This window comes from Anoplophora glabripennis, unplaced genomic scaffold (assembly GCF_000390285.2).
Source record: "Anoplophora glabripennis isolate ALB-LARVAE unplaced genomic scaffold, Agla_2.0 scaffold47, whole genome shotgun sequence".
Classification (NCBI taxonomy): domain Eukaryota; kingdom Metazoa; phylum Arthropoda; class Insecta; order Coleoptera; family Cerambycidae; genus Anoplophora; species Anoplophora glabripennis.
The window spans coordinates 1,100,498-1,123,948 of NW_019416342.1; the positions used below are offsets into that span (position 1 = coordinate 1,100,498).

General features: G+C 33.3%; 1 protein-coding gene across 1 annotated transcript in view; it reads right to left on the reverse strand.

Moving 5' to 3' along the window:
- LOC108906394 (lachesin-like) overlaps positions 1-23,451 on the reverse strand; it is a 114,466-nt gene that overhangs the window by 67,274 nt on the left and 23,741 nt on the right. The window contains exon 2 of the mRNA XM_018709623.1: positions 145-254. Within this exon, the coding sequence (XP_018565139.1) occupies positions 145-254 (110 nt within the window). The remainder of the gene's footprint in view (positions 1-144; positions 255-23,451) is intronic.

The window sequence follows — 23,451 nt, forward strand, 5'->3', positions numbered from 1 at the left end:
ATTGAACCGACTAATAAAAAACAGACATTTGTTTACAAATAAAAGTTTGGTATTTACGCCAAACAAATAAATGACAAACCGCCTCTAATGATATAATAAGTCCGTGGGGCGCACCTTAATTTAATGCCAAGAATTAGAACTTACCCTGTAGCCTCCGAGATGGTGAACAAGGCATCGGAAAGTGGCGTCGCGCCCTAAGGGAATGGACAGATTAGAGATGGGCTCTGCAAACTCTGGCTGATAAGCTGCGCCTCCTGTTAACAAAAATAATAATTAAGATCTATTCCGCCTGTAAGTTTAAATTAAATTACAATGGCAGTTTTATGCGCTCCGATGACGTCCTTTATTAAATTATTCAAATTAAATTAAATCTTCTGCCTTCAGTTCCTTTCGCCCGGCGGAGTTAATTTGGGTTATATGACAGTTTTTTTTATAAAGATAATGTGAATATTAAACAGTTCATTATTCTTTTCCTTAATAAGTATTATTACTGTAGGATAGACACAAATGAAATAATTGCTGTTTAAATACTATGTTCTTTGGAAGATTGTTCATTATTGTTACCTTCCGTTTATATATACAGGGTGATTCACAACTTATCCAGGAAAATTTGGAAATAGATGCACCATAAAAAATGGAGACTATACCGTAAAAAATTTTTTTGTAAAATTTCGAATACCGAAAACCGATTTTAGTATTAACATTTTTGCGATAGTGTTTATATTAGTTTTAAGTGTCAAAAATGGCTTACCTGACGACACTACCAAAAATTCAGTGCCACCTTTGTTATATGAATAAGGGGTAACCGCGATTTTTCAACAGTATCACCATTTAATATTTTCATCCCTATAAATATATAAACAAGAGCATATGTCGTCATAATAACGCTTTATTTATCCATAAAAATTACTTGTGCTGAGTTGGTACTTGAAAATCAAAATAATTCTTTAACATTATTTACGTATGCTGTCAGGAATAATCAGTTGCATTCGTGTTTTAATTGCGTTTTATCCACTTATAAACATTAAACGCTCGAAATACGATCTAGCGTTTAAACATTCTTGCGTGGAGAAAATGCTACTTAAAACACTTATACAATAAATAACTATTAATTTTATCAAAAGTAATATTGTATTAACATTTAAGTCTCTATGTGTGATGTGATGATAAAGCTTCGCATGCATATTCATACAATACAATACAGAAACAATAACTGGGGCAAGCAATGAATATCAAGTTCATAAAACTGTAAAGGAAAAGAATAAAATCCAACACGAATTTAATGGATGGGTGAACGAAATTCGTTTCATTTACATACCGTCTCTATTTCTGATAACTCCTCATGTGTTCCGAAATTATTAAAAGAAAACCACCGAAACATACTCACGTAATGCAGTATTATATATTATTTACAGTGAACTGGGGTCCCTTTGTGTTAATAAAACATATGTTTTATGTGAAAAAGTTCATGTGAAATAATACATTTATGCGTCGGCGGTGTTTTTTAATTCTGGGTATGCCCAGTTCACTTGAAACCCGAATGGAGTTAGCAGCAATTAATATTGTAATTTGATTATCCCACGAAACCGCCCCGTTCAAATATTCGTGTGTTTCAAATTAGTCAAATGTGGAATCAGCACTGGAACAAGGGTATTAATTGCATTGGTCTATATAAATGGGCAACGGCGATGTTTGTTTAAGTTAAAAAAACGGAATTGTGGAAAAAGTTAAAAAAATTATAGCAGAAAAAAAATTTGCTTTTTTTTTTTTTTGACAAATTAGTTAGTTTTAGACTTAATATGGCAGCTGATGGTGCCGATTGTAACATATTACAATTGGTGTTGTAACGAAACAGTTTTATTTCCTACCATTTTCAAAATAGTGGTATACGGTAATGTTTGCATTTATTTTGATAGATGTATTTTATAATATTTCCAAATTTAAAATTAAAATATTTGTTTTTATTTCAATTTTGGATTATGTAATTTATGTTGATAGTACATAAACGTATATCCTGTTTATTGTAATGGTTATTTATTTACTCCTGATATATGTATGTATATTACTTATATAGTGTCAGTGGTGCTTTTTAATAAAGACATTATTTTAAATAACGCACTATTAGATACTTTTTCCTGTTATTTGCAGTCTGTTACAATTGAAATTTGACCTGTTACAACCGGCACCGGCCCAATATCATTTGTAACAAATGCACTGGTTAAATTTATTTTTTTGTGTTCGGATTTAAACAATTCTATTCAAATTTAGCTTTAAAAGCTTTAAAATATTTTAAACTCTATCATCGCATAATTTTTGTTACATTACTCTTCCCTCTTATTACTCCTCCTATTTCTTAACATACTTCTCTGATTTGTGTAACAAGAAGAAATACAAAAACCAATGACATTTTAGTTTAACACATCGCCTTGCTGTTGAAAATGTTGTCACAGTCGCTCTTGGTGGAGAAAATTCGAAATATTTGGAATTATTCAATTTTCGTGGCTGAAAACATACAAAGACATTGAATTTTCGAAACCCAGAGAGATGCACCAACCAAATTTGGACAAGACATAACTAATACAATACGAAACATCGCCTTGTGATAATGTGAAGTTTTTGATAATGTGATCTGTGTGATATGATCTTAAATCTCCAATTAAATAAGTAAAAACAGTTCATTTGTTTAAGAACAATAAGAGTAGGTTTTTAATTTTGTGTAGTAGATACTTCATAAGAGTCCAGTTCTGTCATGCGGATGAACTTAATGTTAGTTTAATACAGGTACAACATTTGAGATTACGCCTACTCATAAACTATTTCTTTGGAGAAACCGATACATTCCACCCACACTGTACACATCCGAGTAAATAATTACTAGTTTAGAACATTAATTAGAAGTTTCGCTCAAAACTAAATACGCCTTTGTTTGAACTTTCTAAACAAGAGTGGTAAATTTTTTCTTTTATAAATTAGAGAAAACTGTTATTCATGGTAAAGTTCCCAATTCGTTTATGTCCCAGTTATAGTCATTTAATTACATACTCCTTGAAACGTTGCACATTAAAAAAATACCGTGTAGCTGTCACGTAGAGACCATACCTTTAAAAAAAAAACAGAAAAACTAGCTGTTGAAACGTTTTTTTCCGGTTAAAAAAATGTATTCAAAGTGTAGACATAATTGGATTTCCTTGATCTTGTTCCTAAAATCTCCAGCGTGTTTGTCATCGTGTTTCGTCTTTCTACTACGTTTTTAATTTCTGTGACACGTAGTTTGTGTGATACGTTTAATTTGTGTGACGCGTTTTTAATTTGTGTGACACATTAATTTGTGTGACACGTATTTGTGTGACACGTATTATGTCATGGGCCTTCTTCAGTGACTTAAATATGTTTTCAGTTGTCCGTAATGCCAAGGTTGTAGTATTTGTTTACCCTTGACACCATTCTATATGTGTCAAGGCGCTCCTCCAGGGTTCCAATATTAGTGCGCCCTGTAGACGTTTCCTATAGCCGCCTTTTAGATAAAATATAGGCAATTAGGTAGAAAAATGTAGCACGAACCTAGGAGTTCATTCAAAAAATATATGGCTTTGTGTGGAGCCGTTCCAGTTCACGAATTTAATTTAAATGGAAAGTGTAATTATGAAAGTTAAACAAAACACGTATCAACTTTATAATTACTAGAGACGTCACCGTGTGAATTGTTAGTTGCACGTTACGCTGCATTCGTGTACTCCACAAAATTCCAGTTCGGAAATTACTAGTACGGAGCTTAATTTAATTAGTCGGTAGGGATTTTGCAAATTGAACCTGCAACACTTCTACTGTTCCGGGTATATCGCTATAATGGCATTCGCTAAGGTTGCAAAACGATCTGTTTTTGTGCACACAACTGTATATAAGCACTCATATTTCACGTTGAAATTCGATATGGGACCTAAGTGTCTCACGAATAAGTTCCTGTTATCGATAAGTGTAACAAGAATTAAATTAGATTCACTGAACTGAATTATATGGTTACTCCAAAAGTGAAGTTACAGGATATTTCCTCGATAATTTAAATTATTGTAGAATGTGTTTTCCAATTCCACTTTAAGAGATGTATTAAATGTCATATTTCATCTCGTTTCTGAGATACAAAATAAATTGAAGTTGATTTACTCGGAAAAACTTCCATTTATTGCAATTAAACAAGTAAGAGTAAGAGTCTAGAGACCAATATTTTTAGAATAAGATTTAAATATGGTGAAGATAAATGAAACACCTTAAGGATAGAGAGTTAAAGCCATTGTCCGATTTTTTGATAAATAATAATCAATCAATAAAATCAACTTTTTCTGAAAACATTTTGTAAGCACAAAAGTTATACGTTTGACGTTCGTATTGGGTAATGACAAGTAACGAGCGTTCAAATAAAAACGTGGTTGAAGTTGGCTCTGACACATTGGACGTAGGGAGTAGCTTATAGCGACCAACTTAACCTCATTTCTCAACGAGCTGTATAGCAGCTGTCAGTTTCAATAACGTTAATGACTATATAACTTTATTTTAAAGAATAATCGTGATAACAATAACAAACAATTAAAGGAGCTGCGGAAAGTGTCCCCCTCCTTGTTATAACAATAAATTAAAGCAGCTGCTGAAAGTGTCCCCCTACTTGTTCCAAGCACTTTTCACACCTGTTCCTCAAAGAATTAAAGACATTTTCTAAGATGCTCGGGTATTGTTAATTTCACGAATCTTGTCTATAAGTCGAGCCTGCAGATGGTTTAAATCAGGAATAGGCAGTTCAAAAATAGTGTTTTTAAGGCTACAAAAAGAAATCACACGGCGTAATATCACATGACCTTGGTGGAAATTCATGTTCAGCATTGAGACTTATTAGTCGATTTTGGAAAACTTCCCTATTATTCATCGTCTCGCCTGCCGTATGTGCCCTTGCGCCATCTTGTTGAAAGTAAAAGTTTGTAATTTCGTTTTCTTTTAATTCTTCAGTCCGCTTTTTAGGTCGGCCGCTTCCTTCTTTTCTTGTTACACTGCCCGTTTCACGAAAAACATTAACACAACGCTGAACTGCACTTTGAAAACAACGCCGGGAAATTGATTTTGAAATTCTATGAAACATTCCTCAATACAATACTTCCATATTCCATCAATCTTGCGTCCATTTCTAAAGTAGGACTCTATATCTATTTGTTCTTGAGAAAACACCATTTTAAACGCTTTTTAAAACGAAAATATTCAAATTGATAGCGGCGATATAGCGCTTTGACAGATGACGTTTAAGTTCATTTGCTATACGCTACGCCCTACGTCCAAATTTTCAGAACCAACTTGACCACGTTTTTATTTGAACGCTCGTTATTTTGTGACATTTATGCACTTTAAACAACGAACATTCAATTATTTTCCAACGATACTTGATCCTTCCACCGCTAATGTAATTTTTAGGTGGTATTCCTTTTGATACTGAGGCGATATTGCTTATAACTTTTAAACGAGAAGTAATAGAGAGAAATTTCTTCAATAAAAGTTTATTAGAAAAAAGGGAGCTTTTAAGTTTTGTATTCTCTCAGTAGGCCCATACTATCGAGCTTGAGAGACCCTGTACTATGCAAATTTTGAATTTTCATGTAATTTTTTTATTACTTGCTATTTATTACTAGGGTTTACTCCCTTACAAATTAGCAGTACTACGTATTTCTGAGTCATCTTTGTAAATAAAAATGCTAATAAATGGTAATGTTAAAAGGAAACGTTTCCTCAAATGTACTTAAAATTCATCGACAACTGTACTTAACACAATTGCTTTGTAGAACGAAACTGATTATCGTTTACTTGTTGAATAATTAATTGTATAATATCGAGTTGAGTGCGAAAATGTGTTAGAGAAGTAACAAGGAAAATGCATCAGTTGTGGCCAATGAACCTGCTAAAGAAGTTATACCTTTTTATATTATGACATTGAGCGCTTCAGTTCAGAGCGAGCGTTCGCAGCTATTTTTGTGGTTTTTATTAAATAGTTCACGAGGCAGAATTCGTCGCCACCATACAAACGAAAATCCTCTGTACGACACCAAGCGATAGGTATAAATAGAGAATTTGATATGCATATTATAATGCGGTCAGTTCTATATTTCGGGATATTTTATGTAAAGTAATGATTTTAGTTTAAAATGACTATTTTGCCTCATCTAAAAATAAAATTTTATCAACCCAATTAATTAAAACCATAATTGATTCATTTGCGGTGGCACAGAACACAGGCACAGAATGTCATTTAAATATTTAATACAAGAAAAACGGCTGGAGTTGTGGAAAATTAAAACGCAACTTTCTAATTTAGCTATTGATAAATGGCAAAATTTAAAATAAATGTTTAATTTAGGAATTTCTGCATCAGTTTTTATGGTAAATAATATTATTCTTGAATAGGCAAAAGTTGATGAATTTCTCACCGAAAAATGTCTATAAATACAAACAGAAATACAACGACTAAAAAAATACTTATATGAGGAACCCTTATTGATGTATCGCCTAAATCATTGCATTTGTTCCACATGAAACAAGTTGGTGTACGCGATCTGGTTCCGTTGCTCATGAATTACGATTGTGGCATTGTCGATTACTTCATTAAATTTTGTTAGGTTTTAATCGGATTGAGGTCTGAGTTGCTTGGGGTGTTCTGTGTCAAATATACGAGTATATATATACTGTGTCCCAAAATGATGGAACAATATTCATATTTTTTTCCAGTTGAAATTTTAAAAAATCGCTAAAACAGGTCAATTAGTAAATAGAAATTGTCACTTTTCTGCGATATTTTCTATTGTGTTGAGCCATGTTTGACAGACGTATAGCATTACCGAAATAGATAGCCTTTCTAAGGACGATATCAGCGATATAAGGTTATAGCTACTGTTTTGTCATAGTTATCAAAAAATGGAGGAATTAATTGAAAACAATAATTTAGTACTACTTTTTATTTGATTACAGCAAATGTTCAAAGTGGTCCCCATTAACCATTGCACAATGCCCAACTCGGTATTCAAAGTTATCAATTATATTTTGAATAACATTTGTTTCGAACTTCTCTGATACGATTTTTCAATAGTGTCTGGTCTGTTTACATACACGTTGCTTTTTAGATAACCCTACAAAAAAATCTACTGGGGTTAAGTCAGGGGAGCGTGGTGGCCATTCAAGCAGCCCTCTTCTGCCTATCCATCGGTTTGGGGAAACTTCTTTTAGAAAAAGGTACCCGAATATTATTTTTATGCCTTGTATTTACACCATGTATGTCCCTACTTAAATAAAATTTTTGCCTATTTTTAAAAACATAAATTCACATATTAAATATAAATAACAAACTAAAAATTTTGTACTGTTTAAAAATATCTCTACAGGTAACCTTCCACACTATAATAATTAAAATTTTTATTTCTGCTATCCGAAACTGATATCACAATGGAACCGGAACGATCGATAAGAAATAAGATAACGAGGTTCGATTGAAAAGGCGGCAAATTCACAAAAAACTCCGTTTATTAAACTAAACTGGTTTATTTCATCCCCGAGATCTATTCCGGGGCAGATAAAGAAGCCGGCAAATGTGACGCACTGCCTTGTCGGCCGGCAAAAAGGAGAATAGGCGGGTCGCCCGTCCTAATGAATTATCATTCGGTTTTAATAATTTCACAGCAAGTGCAGAATGCTCAGTATTCAATTGTTTCGCAGTGGTGGAGTGGAAGCCATTTTTATACGTCTGCTACTGAAAAATATCAAATTCAGCTCAACGGTTTAAGTTACTTATGGTGCTGTTACTTCAAAGTTTTTTTTATCAGTTGTTATTATTCCTTTAATGTACACAAAAGGATAAAGAATAAAACTGAAATACGGAAAATATACTTCCTCCAGAAATTTGCAGTGGCTCATTCTGTTAGCTTACTGATCTGCTATATTTTGTAGCAATATGTAACAGTATATTTATATACATAAACTGCTAAGACATTGTTCAACTGACAAGTAGAATCTACAGGGTGATTTTCCTTATCTTCCCTTAAAATTAATGACATTATGGCTGTTTTGTTAATTTTTTCCCTTTCCTTTACCTTATTATGTAATTGGGTGCATAATTTAAAACTTTCGAAACATTGGTTTGTTTATTTAATTATTTGACAATCTAGTTAGACTTACACTGGAATATGGCATAAGCAAGTACTAGTACCTACTCAGAAAATATAGAAAAGTTGAAAAGTTTCAAAGATTTCTGAATTTAAAAAATATATTACATTATTAGCAGGATTTAAAATTAATACACATGGGCGTAGCTAAAATTTTTGCTTGGGGTGGGCAAAAAAAAAATAAAATTTCAAAAACCTGAACACGTTTTGATTTCATTCTAAAAAATAGTCATGCGGTCACCGATATACCGATATGATTCTGAGGAGAGCCGTGTACACCCCTGCTCCCCTTTAGCTGCGCCCATGATTATGGTCAATATAGGGTCATATGTAAAAAGTATTAATTCCACAAAATCTAATTCATATGAATTTAAATGTTTTATAGCCATTATACCAACTTTCTACAGGGTGCTTTATACTCATTAAGTATACCATCTTTATACAGGATGTTTCGGTTTATATTTCGATTATACCTTCATAGGATGTTTAGTGTTGATATTTGAAAAAACATATTTTATAAAATAATTCCGATTTTGATGAAATTTTATTTAAAGATTTGATTAAAATTAAACATTTATTAAATTTGATTTTAAAGTCACTGCTTGTAACTTATTGTAGTGATTCTAAAAAGAAAAATCCTATTTTATTCTAAAAACGGACCATTTTTGTGTACATTTACTGATTGCTAATTAGTTTTGGTTTAATTACCTCTTGGGAAACAGTAAATAAATAAACAACTCTTTGAAACAAGTATTTATTCCCAACAATTGAAAAATCGTACCGAAGGGCCTCAAAGTAGCTGTTGATGATTTGAATATATTAGTAGAAATGGCTTCAAATAATTTAGCTTTTACCCAAATTTCTGAATTTCAATATAATAATACTACCAAAGAAAAAATATATAAATCCAAGAGATTACCTATCCATCATTTCTTGAATACCCTGTATATCTAGGTATATGAATCATTTTAAGTTTTTTTTTCCATCCTATATTTAGTTAATTCAAAACCAAATTCGAGTAACAAATGTTGAATAAAAGTTAAATTATATGAAATATAAAGTCAACTCTTAATTGTTCTTACATGTTCAAAATAGAATAAAAAGTTACTGATTGGATAGTTAACACAAACTCAGATTTCAATAAAATTATTCACTTACACAGCAATAGTTTCAGTAATAAAATTTCAGTAGTACTAATTAAGTGGAAATCGGGGCAAGCAGGTATTGATACATTACTGATAGCAGTTTGAGTGAAATCATATTATTATTTTATTTATTATATCTATCTACATTTTTTCATTTCTTGTACAGAATTATATAAATGAAAACACAGCGGTCTGGTAACAACTGAAAATTTCACTCAATCTGGTGTGGACACAAAGTGATACATTATTGAGTGCAATATGAGTGAAATTTCACTAATATTTTGTACGGTGTATATATACGATTATAGTCGTGACAGTTTTTTCTACAAAAATCAAAAATTACAACAAAACAGTAATTTTTTACCTGCAGCATTTCGATAGCAATCCAAAATTTTCACTATATCATAAACTGAAAATAAAAATTTCATTTAAATTGACTCTATCAATAATTATTGTCCACACCCGCTTGAGTGAAATTTTCACTCTATTAGGATGAGTACAACTAAAATTTATGAGTGAAACTGTTGCAACAGGAGTGAATTTTACTTAAATCCGAGTTACTCCAAACAATCAACTGAGTGACTTTTGACTCTATTCTGAGTATGTAAAACCAGTTAAGAGTTGACTTTTCTCTAATATGATTTAAATTTAACTATTGCCTATTGAATAATTTTGTACTATGAAAATTTCCAAGACGGCTTCCATTTCATTAATATTTGGAGTGGACTTTATATTCTCTTTAAATTTTAATTTAAATATCATTGTATTAAGGTAATAAACTATGAAGCTGCCGCAGTTGTTTCAACACAGATCTCTTTTAAAGACAATATTTAGGTCTCGATTAAAGGAATTGGTTAACTGATCGGACGAATAAATTAAATAAAATATTAATCGGGACCGAATATACATTATTGCTTTTAGTTATTGTAATCAAACCAACCATTTAAACATAATTTTCATCATAATAACCGGATTATCACTTGTGCAGCACTACACGCCATACACCACGCCACGAGATGACCTAATGGGGACGATGGGAATAGACAAAGACAACGCACGACAACCATAGAATGGGATGGGGTCATTCAATGAGGACATTTACTCCAATTTAGCTACAAGTGTACAAATACGAGTTTATCTGCAGAATTTATTTAACGGGTACTTATATTTGAGTGAAAGTACTCAGTTTTAGTTCAAATGTTACCACAAATGAGTAAAATTATCAGAATGTACTCAATAATTTCACTCAAGGGATCTATAAAAACTCTTTTCAAATTTTTAATGAAAGGATGCTTCCGGGTAATTTACCTATAAAAAATTCCCGAAAGACAATTGCAAGACAATGGAGTCCGCGGAGATCGATAGTGGATTCAATTTACTTTGAGGAAGCGATGAAAGTTTCCGATCAAATTTTAATATAAATTTGCATGATGTGCTAATCCTCGCCGAGGAAGAGCGAAAAAATATTTCCTAAGAGCGACGGCTGGCCGAGACGAGCCAATTTCGGGGAGTCCCCCGACCCCGGACCGCCGGCGACGAGGCGGCTGTGGCTGCCCGGAGGTCTCCGAGCACAAACCGCTTTTACCCAACTTTTAATAAGTTAAAGGATTAGCCCAAGGCTGTCGGGCTTTTTCTATTAAGACATTACTTCTTTCAATTCGCCGCCCGCGCTGCAACGCGGACGGGGTCGCATTCAAATTCCCTGTCGCGGTAATGCACAACTTCGCTCTCAACTATGTTTTAAATTTCCTCTTATAAATAAAACATGGCCGAATAATTCCGCGAGTGTCTGTAATATTTAAATGGCGCAGATGGATACTGCAAGCGAATGAAATTCACTTTTTATATCTGAATTCTGACATTAATTTACGTCTGAGTGTTAATTAAAGAAAACGTTTCACGTCAAATGCTGTCGTGCTATGGCATCAAGCATATACTTTGGTTAATTAATTTCATTTGAGGTATTTGCATAAAACTAAGTAAATAAGCATCTAGAATATAGATGAGCTTATGATTTAATGATAACTTCAAACATTATGACTTCTCTTAAGGAGGTATATTGGGGTCCGAGGGAAGTGAGGAGCGCAGGGGGGTCCTATGCTTTTCTTATGGGACTAAAGCCCGCTGCCAATTTGAATAAATTAAATTCTAATGAAATTTTTTGCGATAAACATTATCTATATAGCAAAGAACTCTACTCATATGCACATAGCATACATTCATTCATTGGATGTGCCAGTGGTGGAGGTTTGAAGATATTGTAAGGGTTTTTCCCCCCTAACATTTACGCCACTGGAAAAATTGACATTTAACAGCAAATTCTGAAGGGCCAATGAATTTTACACAAAGAGAGTTCTCTTGGTTCATTGCTCTAAAGTCAACCGTTTTTAAGAAAATTGACTTTTTATGAACAAAAACAAACATTTTGCTAACATTTCGAAAATCTTTTGTAATTCAAAAAATAGGTAGTAATAATTAACAATTTTAGCGAAATTTAACAACAGGTTGAATTTTAACTTGAAAAAAACTTAGAAATAATTTTTTATCACTTTAGCGAATAAAATTTACAAAACCTGTTCAAAATTACATCCGTTGGTTTGAATGCACGCATTACATGTGGGATCATGTTTCTATGGACGTTGTTCATAATTTAATGGATATTTCTAATTTGATTCGCTGTCGTTTCAACCCTAACGGTCAATTTTTCGACCGTATTGACAGGGGTTTCACAGACAATGCTCTTCATGTGACCCTATAAGAAATAATCAAGTGGGAATAAATCCGGCGACCGGGCGGGCCAGAGCACCAGACCACTTCTTCCGACCCATCGTTTTCTGAATGTTCTGTTGAGGTATTCTCTTACAACAACTGCAAAATGCGGGGGTGCCCCGTCATGTTGAAACCACATACGTTGTTGAATATTTAAGGGGAACATCATCCAATAATTCAGGTAAGACCTCTTGGACAAAATTTAAATAAATGGGGCCGGTCAGTCTTGGCGGCAACACATAAGGACCTATCAAATTGTTGTCAATAAGTTCAAACGGAATAAAATATTGACAAATAACTAAAAAAAAATAAAGTTTTGACACCGTGTATATTGAAAACGAAAGCCCGGAAAGAAAAATGGAAGAGGAAAACCATGTTCCTTTTTTTGAAAAGAATTTACAGTTTTCCGTTGCGACACTTATTTGGGAACACCCTGTATTTTAAAAATGTTTACTTCGTATGTAGTTTATATGTCTATTATAAGAAAGTATTATGTAAGTACCTAGATAGGTATTATTTGTGTATGTGAACTACTCTATTACTTCAAAAACCACCTCATTTTTGGCTGCTGGTCACGAAAATGACGTTCAAAATCTTCCTCATTCCTTGTACTACCCCCTATCTAATTTTAGGGAAACCAACAAGTTAACTTACCATGTTTGCGAAAAATGGAGAGGATGGGAATCATCATATTCGTGATCAGACTCTTGAAAACGGAGGACGAAGCGTAGTTATTTTTATGACGAGAACGAAAATTAAAGGTTTTAAAAAACAATCATTTAGGTTTTTATTAATTAGAAATACTGAAGAGAATTAAATTTATTTATCAAGTTCCCAAAATATTTAGGGATGTTAAAATTCTCGAGAATATTTACGCCACTGGTCATATAGCGTGTAAACAAAAGTAGATTTTTATCTTTAAGTCTTGGACTAATAAAATCCAAAGTATAACCCCTGAAGGATTGACATGAACTTAAAAAACGTTCTGTATATTTAACCATTCTTGCACATTTAGAAGAAACTTTCTTAAATCGATTGATTTCCTTTCATTGGTCCTAAATTTAATTCGGAATTATTTCCAGAATTAAGTTGCTATCTGCAAATGGATATAAAACTAGTACGATGTTTGGGATGAATATAAGAGTACTCTTGTAATCACAAAGTAATGTTGCAAAAGTCACCACAACCGACACCCTTTGCATAAACCGCCCCGCGATATATCAGGCGCCCCCTCCCATAAAATTTAAATACCTGCCCAGGCATCTTCCCGCTCGCTTCATCCCAGGATTTAGAATCGCCCCTGCAAGGATAATAGAGTAGTCCCTTGATTGGGTCAGTGTCGATCTAGATGGACCATCATCGCGTTCTATTAATTTTGAAACTTCAGGGTAATATAATTACTGTTGTTCAACTTGCTGCACGCCTGAGAAGTTCGAATTAATCAGTGGGGTGTCGATAATAATTATAGTGTTACATTGTTCGACAGGATCTGATTGTATTCGGAGATATCTGAATGGCCGTCTATTCGATTTAGGAGTTAGTTAAATGTTTTATCACAGAAAGTATTCCTGAAAATGGGGCGGAAATATAGGAAGCGCCGTTTCTGTGTTGTCTCGTTTTAATCATACCTTTTTTAATAAGAGCCCGAAAATCCATACATTAAATATCAATTCTTCCTTTAAAATTACAATCTCGTGAGTTCAATTCTTCAAGTGATGCATTATTTTTTATAGCATTTCATTTTTTTGTTGCAGTTGCAGCCACTGTTTCTCTTCCATCTATTATATATGTATAAGCATGTTTCAGTCTAAATCCGCTGATCCTTTATATTTGTTCAAAAGTTCAAAAGAACTACCTTAAGAATTCCAATGAATTCAAAATTGAAGGATAAATTAACTATCTACCATTAATTCCATTAAAATCATATTTACAATGCTTTCAATTTTGTACCAGTGATCTCTACTCCCATCTGATGAAATCGCCAGATTGCATCCAATAAAAAGTTTAGCAGGTGTATGGCCAGCCGATGTGAGTAAAAAAGGGTGTTAAAATCTCTAACAAAGTAATGATTTCAGTCAAAAAGTATAAAAAGAAACAAACGTTGACGAATGCATTACCTCCTCACTAGCCTAATCTCTGGAGCATCTTATCTGGATTGTGAGCACATCGCAAATGTAACTCCCTGCTGGCAGCACCTGCTGGCGTGCACTGCCGCGCATCACCACGTCCTGCCACACGATCTCATGCGCGCTTTGAGCATGGAAATATTGCATTATCCATGTACNTTCACTTCCGTGATTTGCACGCGAGTGAGCCTACTCAATTCAGCCCTTCACTTTCGTGATTTACACAAGAACGAGCTTACTCAATTCAGCCCTTCACTGTTTTCCCGACGCGGTCCTATACACTCGTAGCTCGTAGTTCCGCACTTTCCAGGTTAGGGTTCCCAACGTAGAGTTCGAGGATTCAGTATCTCTGACCAGAAGGTCTCCTACCTTCACTCCAATTAACGACCGAAGGAGTTAACTGACAATCCTACCGACTGCGCCAATTTCGTACTTGGGATTTGGGCCCTTGGAATAATGAGCAGAGCTTTTCGAGAACAAGTTTATTGCGTGCTTGATACAGACTGGCGCACGTGAAGCACACAGTTGGTTTTATACCTGCGGTGTGCTTCCGTTGCATTTTCTTTTGATAAAACATTACAGAAGCTACGTTACTTATATTACGTGATAAAATATAATAGGAAGCAAAAAAATAGAAAAGCATAATATTAAATCGGTCACATGATTTTACAATGCTTTCAATTTTGTACCAGTGATTTCTACTCCCATCTGATGAAATCGCTAGATTTAATCCAATAAAAAGTTTAGCAGGTGTATGGCCAACCGATGTGAGTAAAAAAGGGTGTTAAAATCTCTAACAAAGTAATGATTTCAGTTAAAAAGTATAAAAAGAAACAAACGTTGACGAATGCATTACCTCCTCACTAGCCTAATCTCTGGAGCATCTTATCTGGATTGTGAGCACATCGCAAATGTAACTCCCTGCTGGCAGCACCTGCTGGCGTGCACTGCCGCGCATCACCACGTCCTGCCACACGATCTCATGCGCGCTTTGAGCATGGAAATATTGCATTATCCATGTACTTACACTGGCATACCTTCTGGTCGACTGCCATCTGGGCTACCGGCTATGACAGTAATGAATAGAGACGCGTGTTATTGAAATTTATTACCCGGACAAGGCGTCCCACTTTGCAAAATTCATGGCCAAGTCTGTACTGTTTTATGTTCTAAAATAACAGTAGAATTGCACTGTTATCATTATTTGTAGCATCTACAACATAGTGGACAATTTAACTTAAATTGAAGGAATAGTGAAAATAATAGCAATCGAATTGAAACTACATTCACGAAAGAGGATATGTGAATGATTGTCACAATAAACAATTATCAACTGGTAGATTATAACAATAGATTGTAAAGGTATGTACAATATCCTTGTCCTCAGCGACATCTAGATCTCTTGTGGGCCTCCATGGCCTTATCTTCCAGCTTTTCTCTTCTGAATAATAGGTATGGCATCCTTGCTAGGTCTTCACATTCGCATAGTACATGAGATGCAGTTTCTTTACACAGAAACTACACAACCTGTCTTCTATTAAGCCAATATTTACTCAAAATCAGCTGTTTACTGGGTCTACAATCTTATTCTTATTCTTTTCGATTCATTAATAATCTTCTTAAAAGAACTCCTTAACTTGCTACTGTTTCTTCTTAGTAATTTTTCTTGACAGTGAATACTTGTTTACTTCTACAACCAGAAAGAAACTTGCAATTGCAATTGTGGCTGATTTTCACACGTCTTTTGATTGCTAATACATCAACTTTTGTATTAGCCAGTAACGTTGCCGATGTTCTTCTTAATAAATGTCCTGTATATGTTTCAGGGTGTTCTAATTTCAAAAACTGTGCAATCTTATTAGGAATCATAGAAAGGGTATTCTTGCCGACTGGTTGGTTGTAATATCTACCTGCTTGATAGCGCATAAAAAAGCATGAAATTTCAGTTTTAATTTCCAATCTAATCTTGTTATATTTCTTGACAATTTTTAGGTGAAACACAGAACCCAAACGAGAAGTACGGTAAAGAGAAGTAAAGGTACGTGACATACCATTTTTAGAATCTGGAATTGTAACTATAATAATGTTAAATTTTTGAAATTGACGTCCAAAGTAAGTTTGCATAACTCATCGGAACGGCATGCTCCTGCAATGCTTAAGACCGTCACTACCTTCATTAGCAAATATGTGTTATTGGGTGTCTGAACGAGAAAAGCGTTGACTTGTTCTCTTGTAAAAACGTTTGACTTTTTAGGTGTATAGCCGTCATTCTTACGTTTCAAAAATGCTCTCAGATTGGAGTAGTTTGATATATCCACGTACTCCTCTATGAAAATAGTTGACTTAATCATTGAGTATTCACCCTACAAACTCGCCGGTGACTTTAAAGTGATTGACTTCTCCATGAAAATTTTAGCAGTGACATTTCAGAAACACCAGTGGCACCATTCCTTGAAATTTCTATATGCCCGTCCGTAGCGCACTTTCGACTTCTCGGGCAATAAAAATTGGCAGGCTGCATTTGCTGCATTTTTATTTGAAAATCACTCATTTAGAAATAATAATTCAAAACCAGCGAAATTGCAATATTTACAAATCGACGCTTTAGTACGAAAACATGCAACAGATATCGGTTGGAAAAATGCTATCTCAAATTTCGGTTGGAAAACATGCTATCTCAAATTAAGCTTGGAAAACATGCCAGCTTAGATCTTTAAGTAAAAACATGCTGTCTTAGTTTGACTAGAAATTTAAATTAGCATGAAATTGGAATGATTGAAACCGTGCTTTTATAATAAACTTATATAATATATTTTTCAAAAAGTAAGAAATATTTAAGACCTGAGCTAGCATGTTTTCCAAGCTTAATTTGACAAAGCATGTTTTCCAACCGAAATTTGAAATAGCATGTTTTCCAACAGAAATTTGAGATAGCATGTTTTCGTATTAAAGCGTTGAAATATGTAGCTTTGTTTATAAACACCTTAGAAAGGACAAAATTCAAACAACCAAGGCGACTTTGCAAGATTTCGAATAATGTCTAAATCAATTGATTAAGAAATGTCAATAAATAAAACCTAATCTTTCACGAACCATGAAGATCTCTGGGATCAGACAATTTTGACTCTTTTAAAACTGTTCTAAGAACAGCCATCCTTGAACAAATTACAAGAAAAATAACTGCTCCAAGTATGTCGTGAAATTAAAATTCTTATACTTAACGATGAAGAAAGCTTTGAAAATTAAGAATAATAATAATTTTGACATCTTAAATCAATACCGATTTTTCACTTTCTCCTGTTTGGTAAACTAGCCACTATTTTTCCATAAATTAATATTTTTTTATATTGCTTTCATGCTTTCTTGACTGCAGAGAAAATTAAATTACCATGAAAACGCGTTTCAAACGATCATTTGATTCACTGACTTAGAACTTCATGAATTCACCTCGTTCGACTAGGCTTCTGTATTTTAATTACGATTTCAAACTTTTTACTATTCGGGTCATAATAAGTTCATTAGTCGCAGCGAGATAAACATTTGATTGCAGAGACGTGAGATCCTAACGAGAAAGTATTTAATATAATGCAATGCTCTAACTCCGCCGTGGTGCTTTGAAAACAACATTAAATTAATTTATCATACTATGCTTTGTAGTCATAACACTTAATTGGCGCAGCTAGCTCGGGGTGTGCAGCTGTAAAATCGGATAGTATAAAACCGGTTTCGTATGACTCCAGCTTATTCCTATAATATCAAAGTACAATTTCAACATAAAAAGTCCATTAATGTGCAGAGTTTTATTGTCTGATTTATTGGGAAATTCAGACAATAACTACTGTCTTCAAATTTAAAAGCCATTAATTTTCAGATTCAGTTTGTCATATTTCCTAAAATGTAACTTTCGTCAGTAACTGTTCTACATAGTTATATGTACCCGTAAGAATTATATTTAATCTCAAGAGTAACAGTTAAATCAATTCTTAATAAAGATGTCATTAGGTCAGTAGAAATTGCCATTTAACAACGTTAGATTTATATGGTATAAAGTAGATCTTCTATCCCAGTCAATAAAATACATTGTAGCTATACAGTACCATAGCGTTGACAGTTAAAAATTATTGTTATGTGAACCGTATTCTTAGACCCCATACACCAGGAGAGGTTTTCGGATTTTAGATTAAATTAAATGCAATATATTGTGCTACGTTGAAGTATCACCTGCTTTTTTACCGGCTTTACGATTTGAATACTTAAAGTCTTAAATTTTATACAGGGTGTGGCGTGTATAATCTATCAAAATTAAACTATAGCCTCCTAACGATATTTGTAATAGAAAGGTCTTATACGAAAAAGTTCTATTTTTGTGTTTTTTTTTTTTCGTAAATTAAAGTTCAATTATGGTCAAAATATTTTCTCTGGAACGGTCCTATCCGTGTGCTGTACGATGAGTTACGTGCTGTAGACCAGCCGCGTAAACAAATCGTCGTTAAAAGATAGAAAGATATTTCTCAATTTTTGGGGAATTTTTCAATGCAAAAGTACAAACTAAGAAAAATAGATATTTAAAAAAAAAACTGATATTTTCTTATTATAATAACACAGGTCAACATTTGATCTAAGAATAATCACCGGACCTGACCAGGGTACTTACAGATTTTTTGGATCGCTGATTCCGAATCCGAGGTTGGCTAAGCTCAATCACGTCAGGTTCAAGGTCATTTGAAGGTCAAATGGCCAAAAATGGCCTAAAAAATCTGAAAAAATTCATACGTATGCTTTTGGGGTAGCCGTGTTCAAAGCTGCTACTATTTTTACCTTTCAAAGACATCTAAAGGTCGTCTCAAGGTCATTTGGAGGTCAAATCGGGAAATATGGCCTAAAAAATCTGAGAAAATTTATACGTTTGTATTTGGAGTAGCCGAGTTAAAATTCGCTGTCAGTTTCACCCCTGCAGGACACCTGAAGGTCATAAGAAGGTCATATCAAGGTCATTTGAAGGTCCAATCGAAAAAATCGGTCTAAATATTCTGAAAAAATTTATACGTATGTTTTTGGGCTAGCTGAGTTCAAAGCCGCTGTTATTTTCACCATTTAGTACATCTACAGGTCGTATTAAGGTCATGTCGAGGTCATTTGTAGGTCAAATCGAGAAAATCGGTCTAAAAAATCTGAAAAAATGTATACGTATGTATACGACTCCTGACCGAATGAGGCGAAAATATAAAGGAGGCTAGCCAGTTAAGGAAATTTTCCGGTCAGTTAGGTAGAAATATAAGCGTGTCCAGGCAATTAACGCAAGACGAGTGAATGTCCTAGCCAGTTAAGGCATGAACAAGAGTGTGTCCAGCCAGTTAAGGCAAGACAAGTGAATGTTCCGACATTCAGTCGTCTTGACTTAATTGTCTGGACGCGCTTATGTTCTTGCCTTAACTGGCCGGGACATTCAGTCGTCTTGCCTTAAGTGGCTGGACACACTGTTTTCCCTGCCTTAACTGGTCAGAACATTCACTCAAATGGTAGTTTAAGAGGGAATGATTCGTTTTTAGAAAAAAAAATGTTTCGCTCTGTGATATAAGCTCAAATATAGCAAAAAAACCGGTTTTTTTGCACTTTTAGGTTAGGATATCTCGGAAACGTGACATATAAGTGCAATTCTGACGCCAGATTCGGATTCTACGCACCAAAAACCTTCGGGCAAGTGAGGTCTGGTTTTAACAGTTGTGGCCACTTGGGCTTTTTGAGCCTCTCTTAAGATTGTATATTCACTGACCATTCGAATTGCTGACTCGAAACTGAAGAGATTTTGTTATTCTGCCTTGTACTATAATAATGAGTTATAGTAAATACTCGAAACTTTACGCAATACCTCTGCTTTGAAATGGAACGAAAATGGTTCTGACATATTTTTTCGCGACTTTCACAACTAACCCTGAACAACTGCGACATCGCAAAAAACGTAAAACAACTTCGACCACTTTTTGCCCGCCAAGTAAATAAAGCGACCTTATTATTCAAAAGTGAAATGTATCGCAGAGGTGACTAGTTATATGATGTATATTTTTTGCAGGCATTGTAACACTCCACTTGGGCCCTTGCGGCGTCATATTTTATCCCGCCGCAGAACGGGATTGTGTATCCTTTGCTGCACACGTCAACAGCCGCCAAAAATGAGTTCAACCAGAGTTCGGCGAGCCCGCAAAAACCAAGGGGAGGGTCGGAGGGTTTCGAGTCGCTTGTTTTTGTTTATTGGTTGATACGTTAATGGCGGGTGCAAAAAGCGCGCTGAAATTATGATGTAGAGAAAATTCAATATCAATATTGTCCGATGTTAATGGAATTTTCAGTTCGCGCAGTTTCGCTAGGCGGGTAAACAATTTAAAGTTATTAGTTGATTATTGACAATTCGTGTAACGTATTAATTATATTGAAAACAAAATGTTTTTACCCTGAATACCCTTAAAGCTAAAGCCTCGACTGCAAATAAAATGATTATGGGAAATATGTTAAGTATAAAATTTCGCTTTATTATCAGAGAAGTTTGAAACTTATTTACTTTATAAGAACGGAAGAAAACAAATTAGTAGATATTATAGTTATAATCTCGAATCACGCGAGAAAACTTTATGACACAAAAAATAAAAAATTTTATAGATCATCAGAACAACTTTCAGTTTTTGTTTCATATCACGACAAAGCTGACATTTACATACAAACAAATTACTAAATTACCTAAAATATGATTAAATATACCTATTCAGACATAAATTATTATCATTTTCTGTACATTTAAACTTCCTCAAATAAATAAAAACACAGCTCGAATTATTTCCAATTGACTTTCATCAAGTATTAAAGTCAGAAACAAAAGTTATTTATTGATATTTGAATGAGGCTAATCACTATCAATGTAAAGTTAGACTCTATTATATAATTACTAAAATACATATATTTTACGTCCAATATTTACACTGAATTTGCAGGGTATGAACTATTTTGATAGGACCAAGTCCTATTCACGAAGTGGATACTGTTGGGGATGTTTATTTTTGTTGTTTCAATTATAACCCGAAGGTAGTTTCTAGACACCATTTGTTTCTAAAATAACTGCAACAAATCTATCCCATTAGAATAATTTTTTCCTTAAATTTATCGGTCCGAAAAATATTTGGTTTTAAACTGGCGCATTCGCCATAATATAGAAAATTTAATTTTTACCATTTGATAATAGTTATTTATTGATCAGTGTTTTAAATAGCTTTTTGCCCACGCAAGAATGTTAATTAATTTAATATTTTTAGGTGGATAAAAGGCAATTAAATTACAAATGCAATAAATACAACGTTTTTTTCACATCACAATCATATTTATGGAGTCAGAATTATTGGAATTTAATAAAAAAATATTCTCGCGACTGGATATTTCTTACTAGTACTCAGTGAAACGTGGTAGGTTATGTTATACCTACTGGTTGTTATGGTACGTTGTTTATTATCAATTATTTAATAAACAGTTCTATCTGAATTTGGTAAAACTACAAGAAAGTAATTGTGTTCCTGTGGCTGTTTTTGAAGAAGCTCAAGAAGCAATTTTCCATTTATTGCCAACGAAATCTAGGGAATATTACGAAAAAATGTTCCCCGAATTTAATGAATGGATGGAAAAACGGAGAGTAATAACAATAAATGGAGATGTCATGCTATCGTATTTTTAAATTTGAAGAAAAAATATGCAATTTCATCTATGTGGTCCAAGTATTCGATGTTGAAGGCTACTATAAAAGTCTACAAAAATATAGATATTGGAAAATATAACAAGCTTACTGCTTATTTGTAGAGAGAATCGAGGAATGGAAAGAGCACATATTGAAGAATATTTGACTGGGGCTTCCGATAAAGAATATTTAATGATTGAGTTAATATCTCTTTACCTTTTACATGTTGTTAGGTATACAGTGAACTTAGAATTATTTTAGGTTGCACTAATAATGGGGGTCTGGTGCCTGTCGAAGCTGCGAATTGACAACTTTGAAAATTAGTGACGTACAGGACGTTGGCAGTTACCTTACTTATTTCAATATCTGATACCAGGACCGGCATTTCAAGAAAATTTATAATTATATAGAAGAAGGATTTTGCGTGAATGCTGTTGCAATATGCAGAAAATATATATCTCTGCGCCCAATTCGCCTAACACAAGACAGAAAAAATATATAACTATTTCAGATATTTCTCTAATTGATTATTTTTAGTTTTAATGTGGAACAAAATAAAGTGTGAAAAAATGTTGCAAGAGAATGTTTTACACAATAGAGTTGCTACAAAATAATGTTTTGTTAGCGATAATATATATGTACATTTTCCAGGTAATTAAAAATTCTAAATTGTTTAATTTTAATGGGCTGTAATGGCTTTTATTACCAATAACGTAGAATTCAACAAATTTTATCGCCCAAATAAAAAATTGTTGTAAAGTATAACATGTATAAACAATTTATTGCTCTATTTCAGAAAATGCTAAAAATTCTAATCAAAACTTAGAAACATTTAAAACTTTCTTAAAAATTAAATTAAATAACTATTTGTATCGAAGTAGTTGTGATGGTATTAACTGATTCTTACATTTTTGTTTTTTTAACAAATATTGTATAAATTAGAGATTTCAGGTGATTTAATGTGGGATCGTAATTTTCTTGCTAAGGCATAAAATAATTGCTTTTGGCACGCTATAACTTCAGCAACACTATGAAAAGTTTATCCATTATAAAAAAAATTACAACCATTTGCGATTTTTTACTGAAAATTGCCTGTTCTTGTCTACAAATTATTTAAAAGTTTGTTAATTGGAGAAAATAAAACTTAATTCCATAATTTTTTTATAGCGTTTCTTGTGTGTAAATTTACAATTTTGCAGTCTGAAGTAAATGAAAATAATGTTAGGGTAAGAAAGATGAGGATTTATACCACATATCTTGTCTTATCCAATCACGAATCAAGGTACATAAAGTACTTTGATTTTTTTATTGTTATTTGTTCTAATTAATAATTTTTAATTTCATTCATCTGTTATCTATAATTTTCAGCTAATATTTACTAATTTTATAAATACATACGTTTAATCAACAAAATTAATTTTGTTTTATTGTAAATAGCACTATTTTTATGTATTATCTTGTATTGAACATTATTTATTATTACGCCCTTGGATAGTTTAATAAAGCTGTTTAGT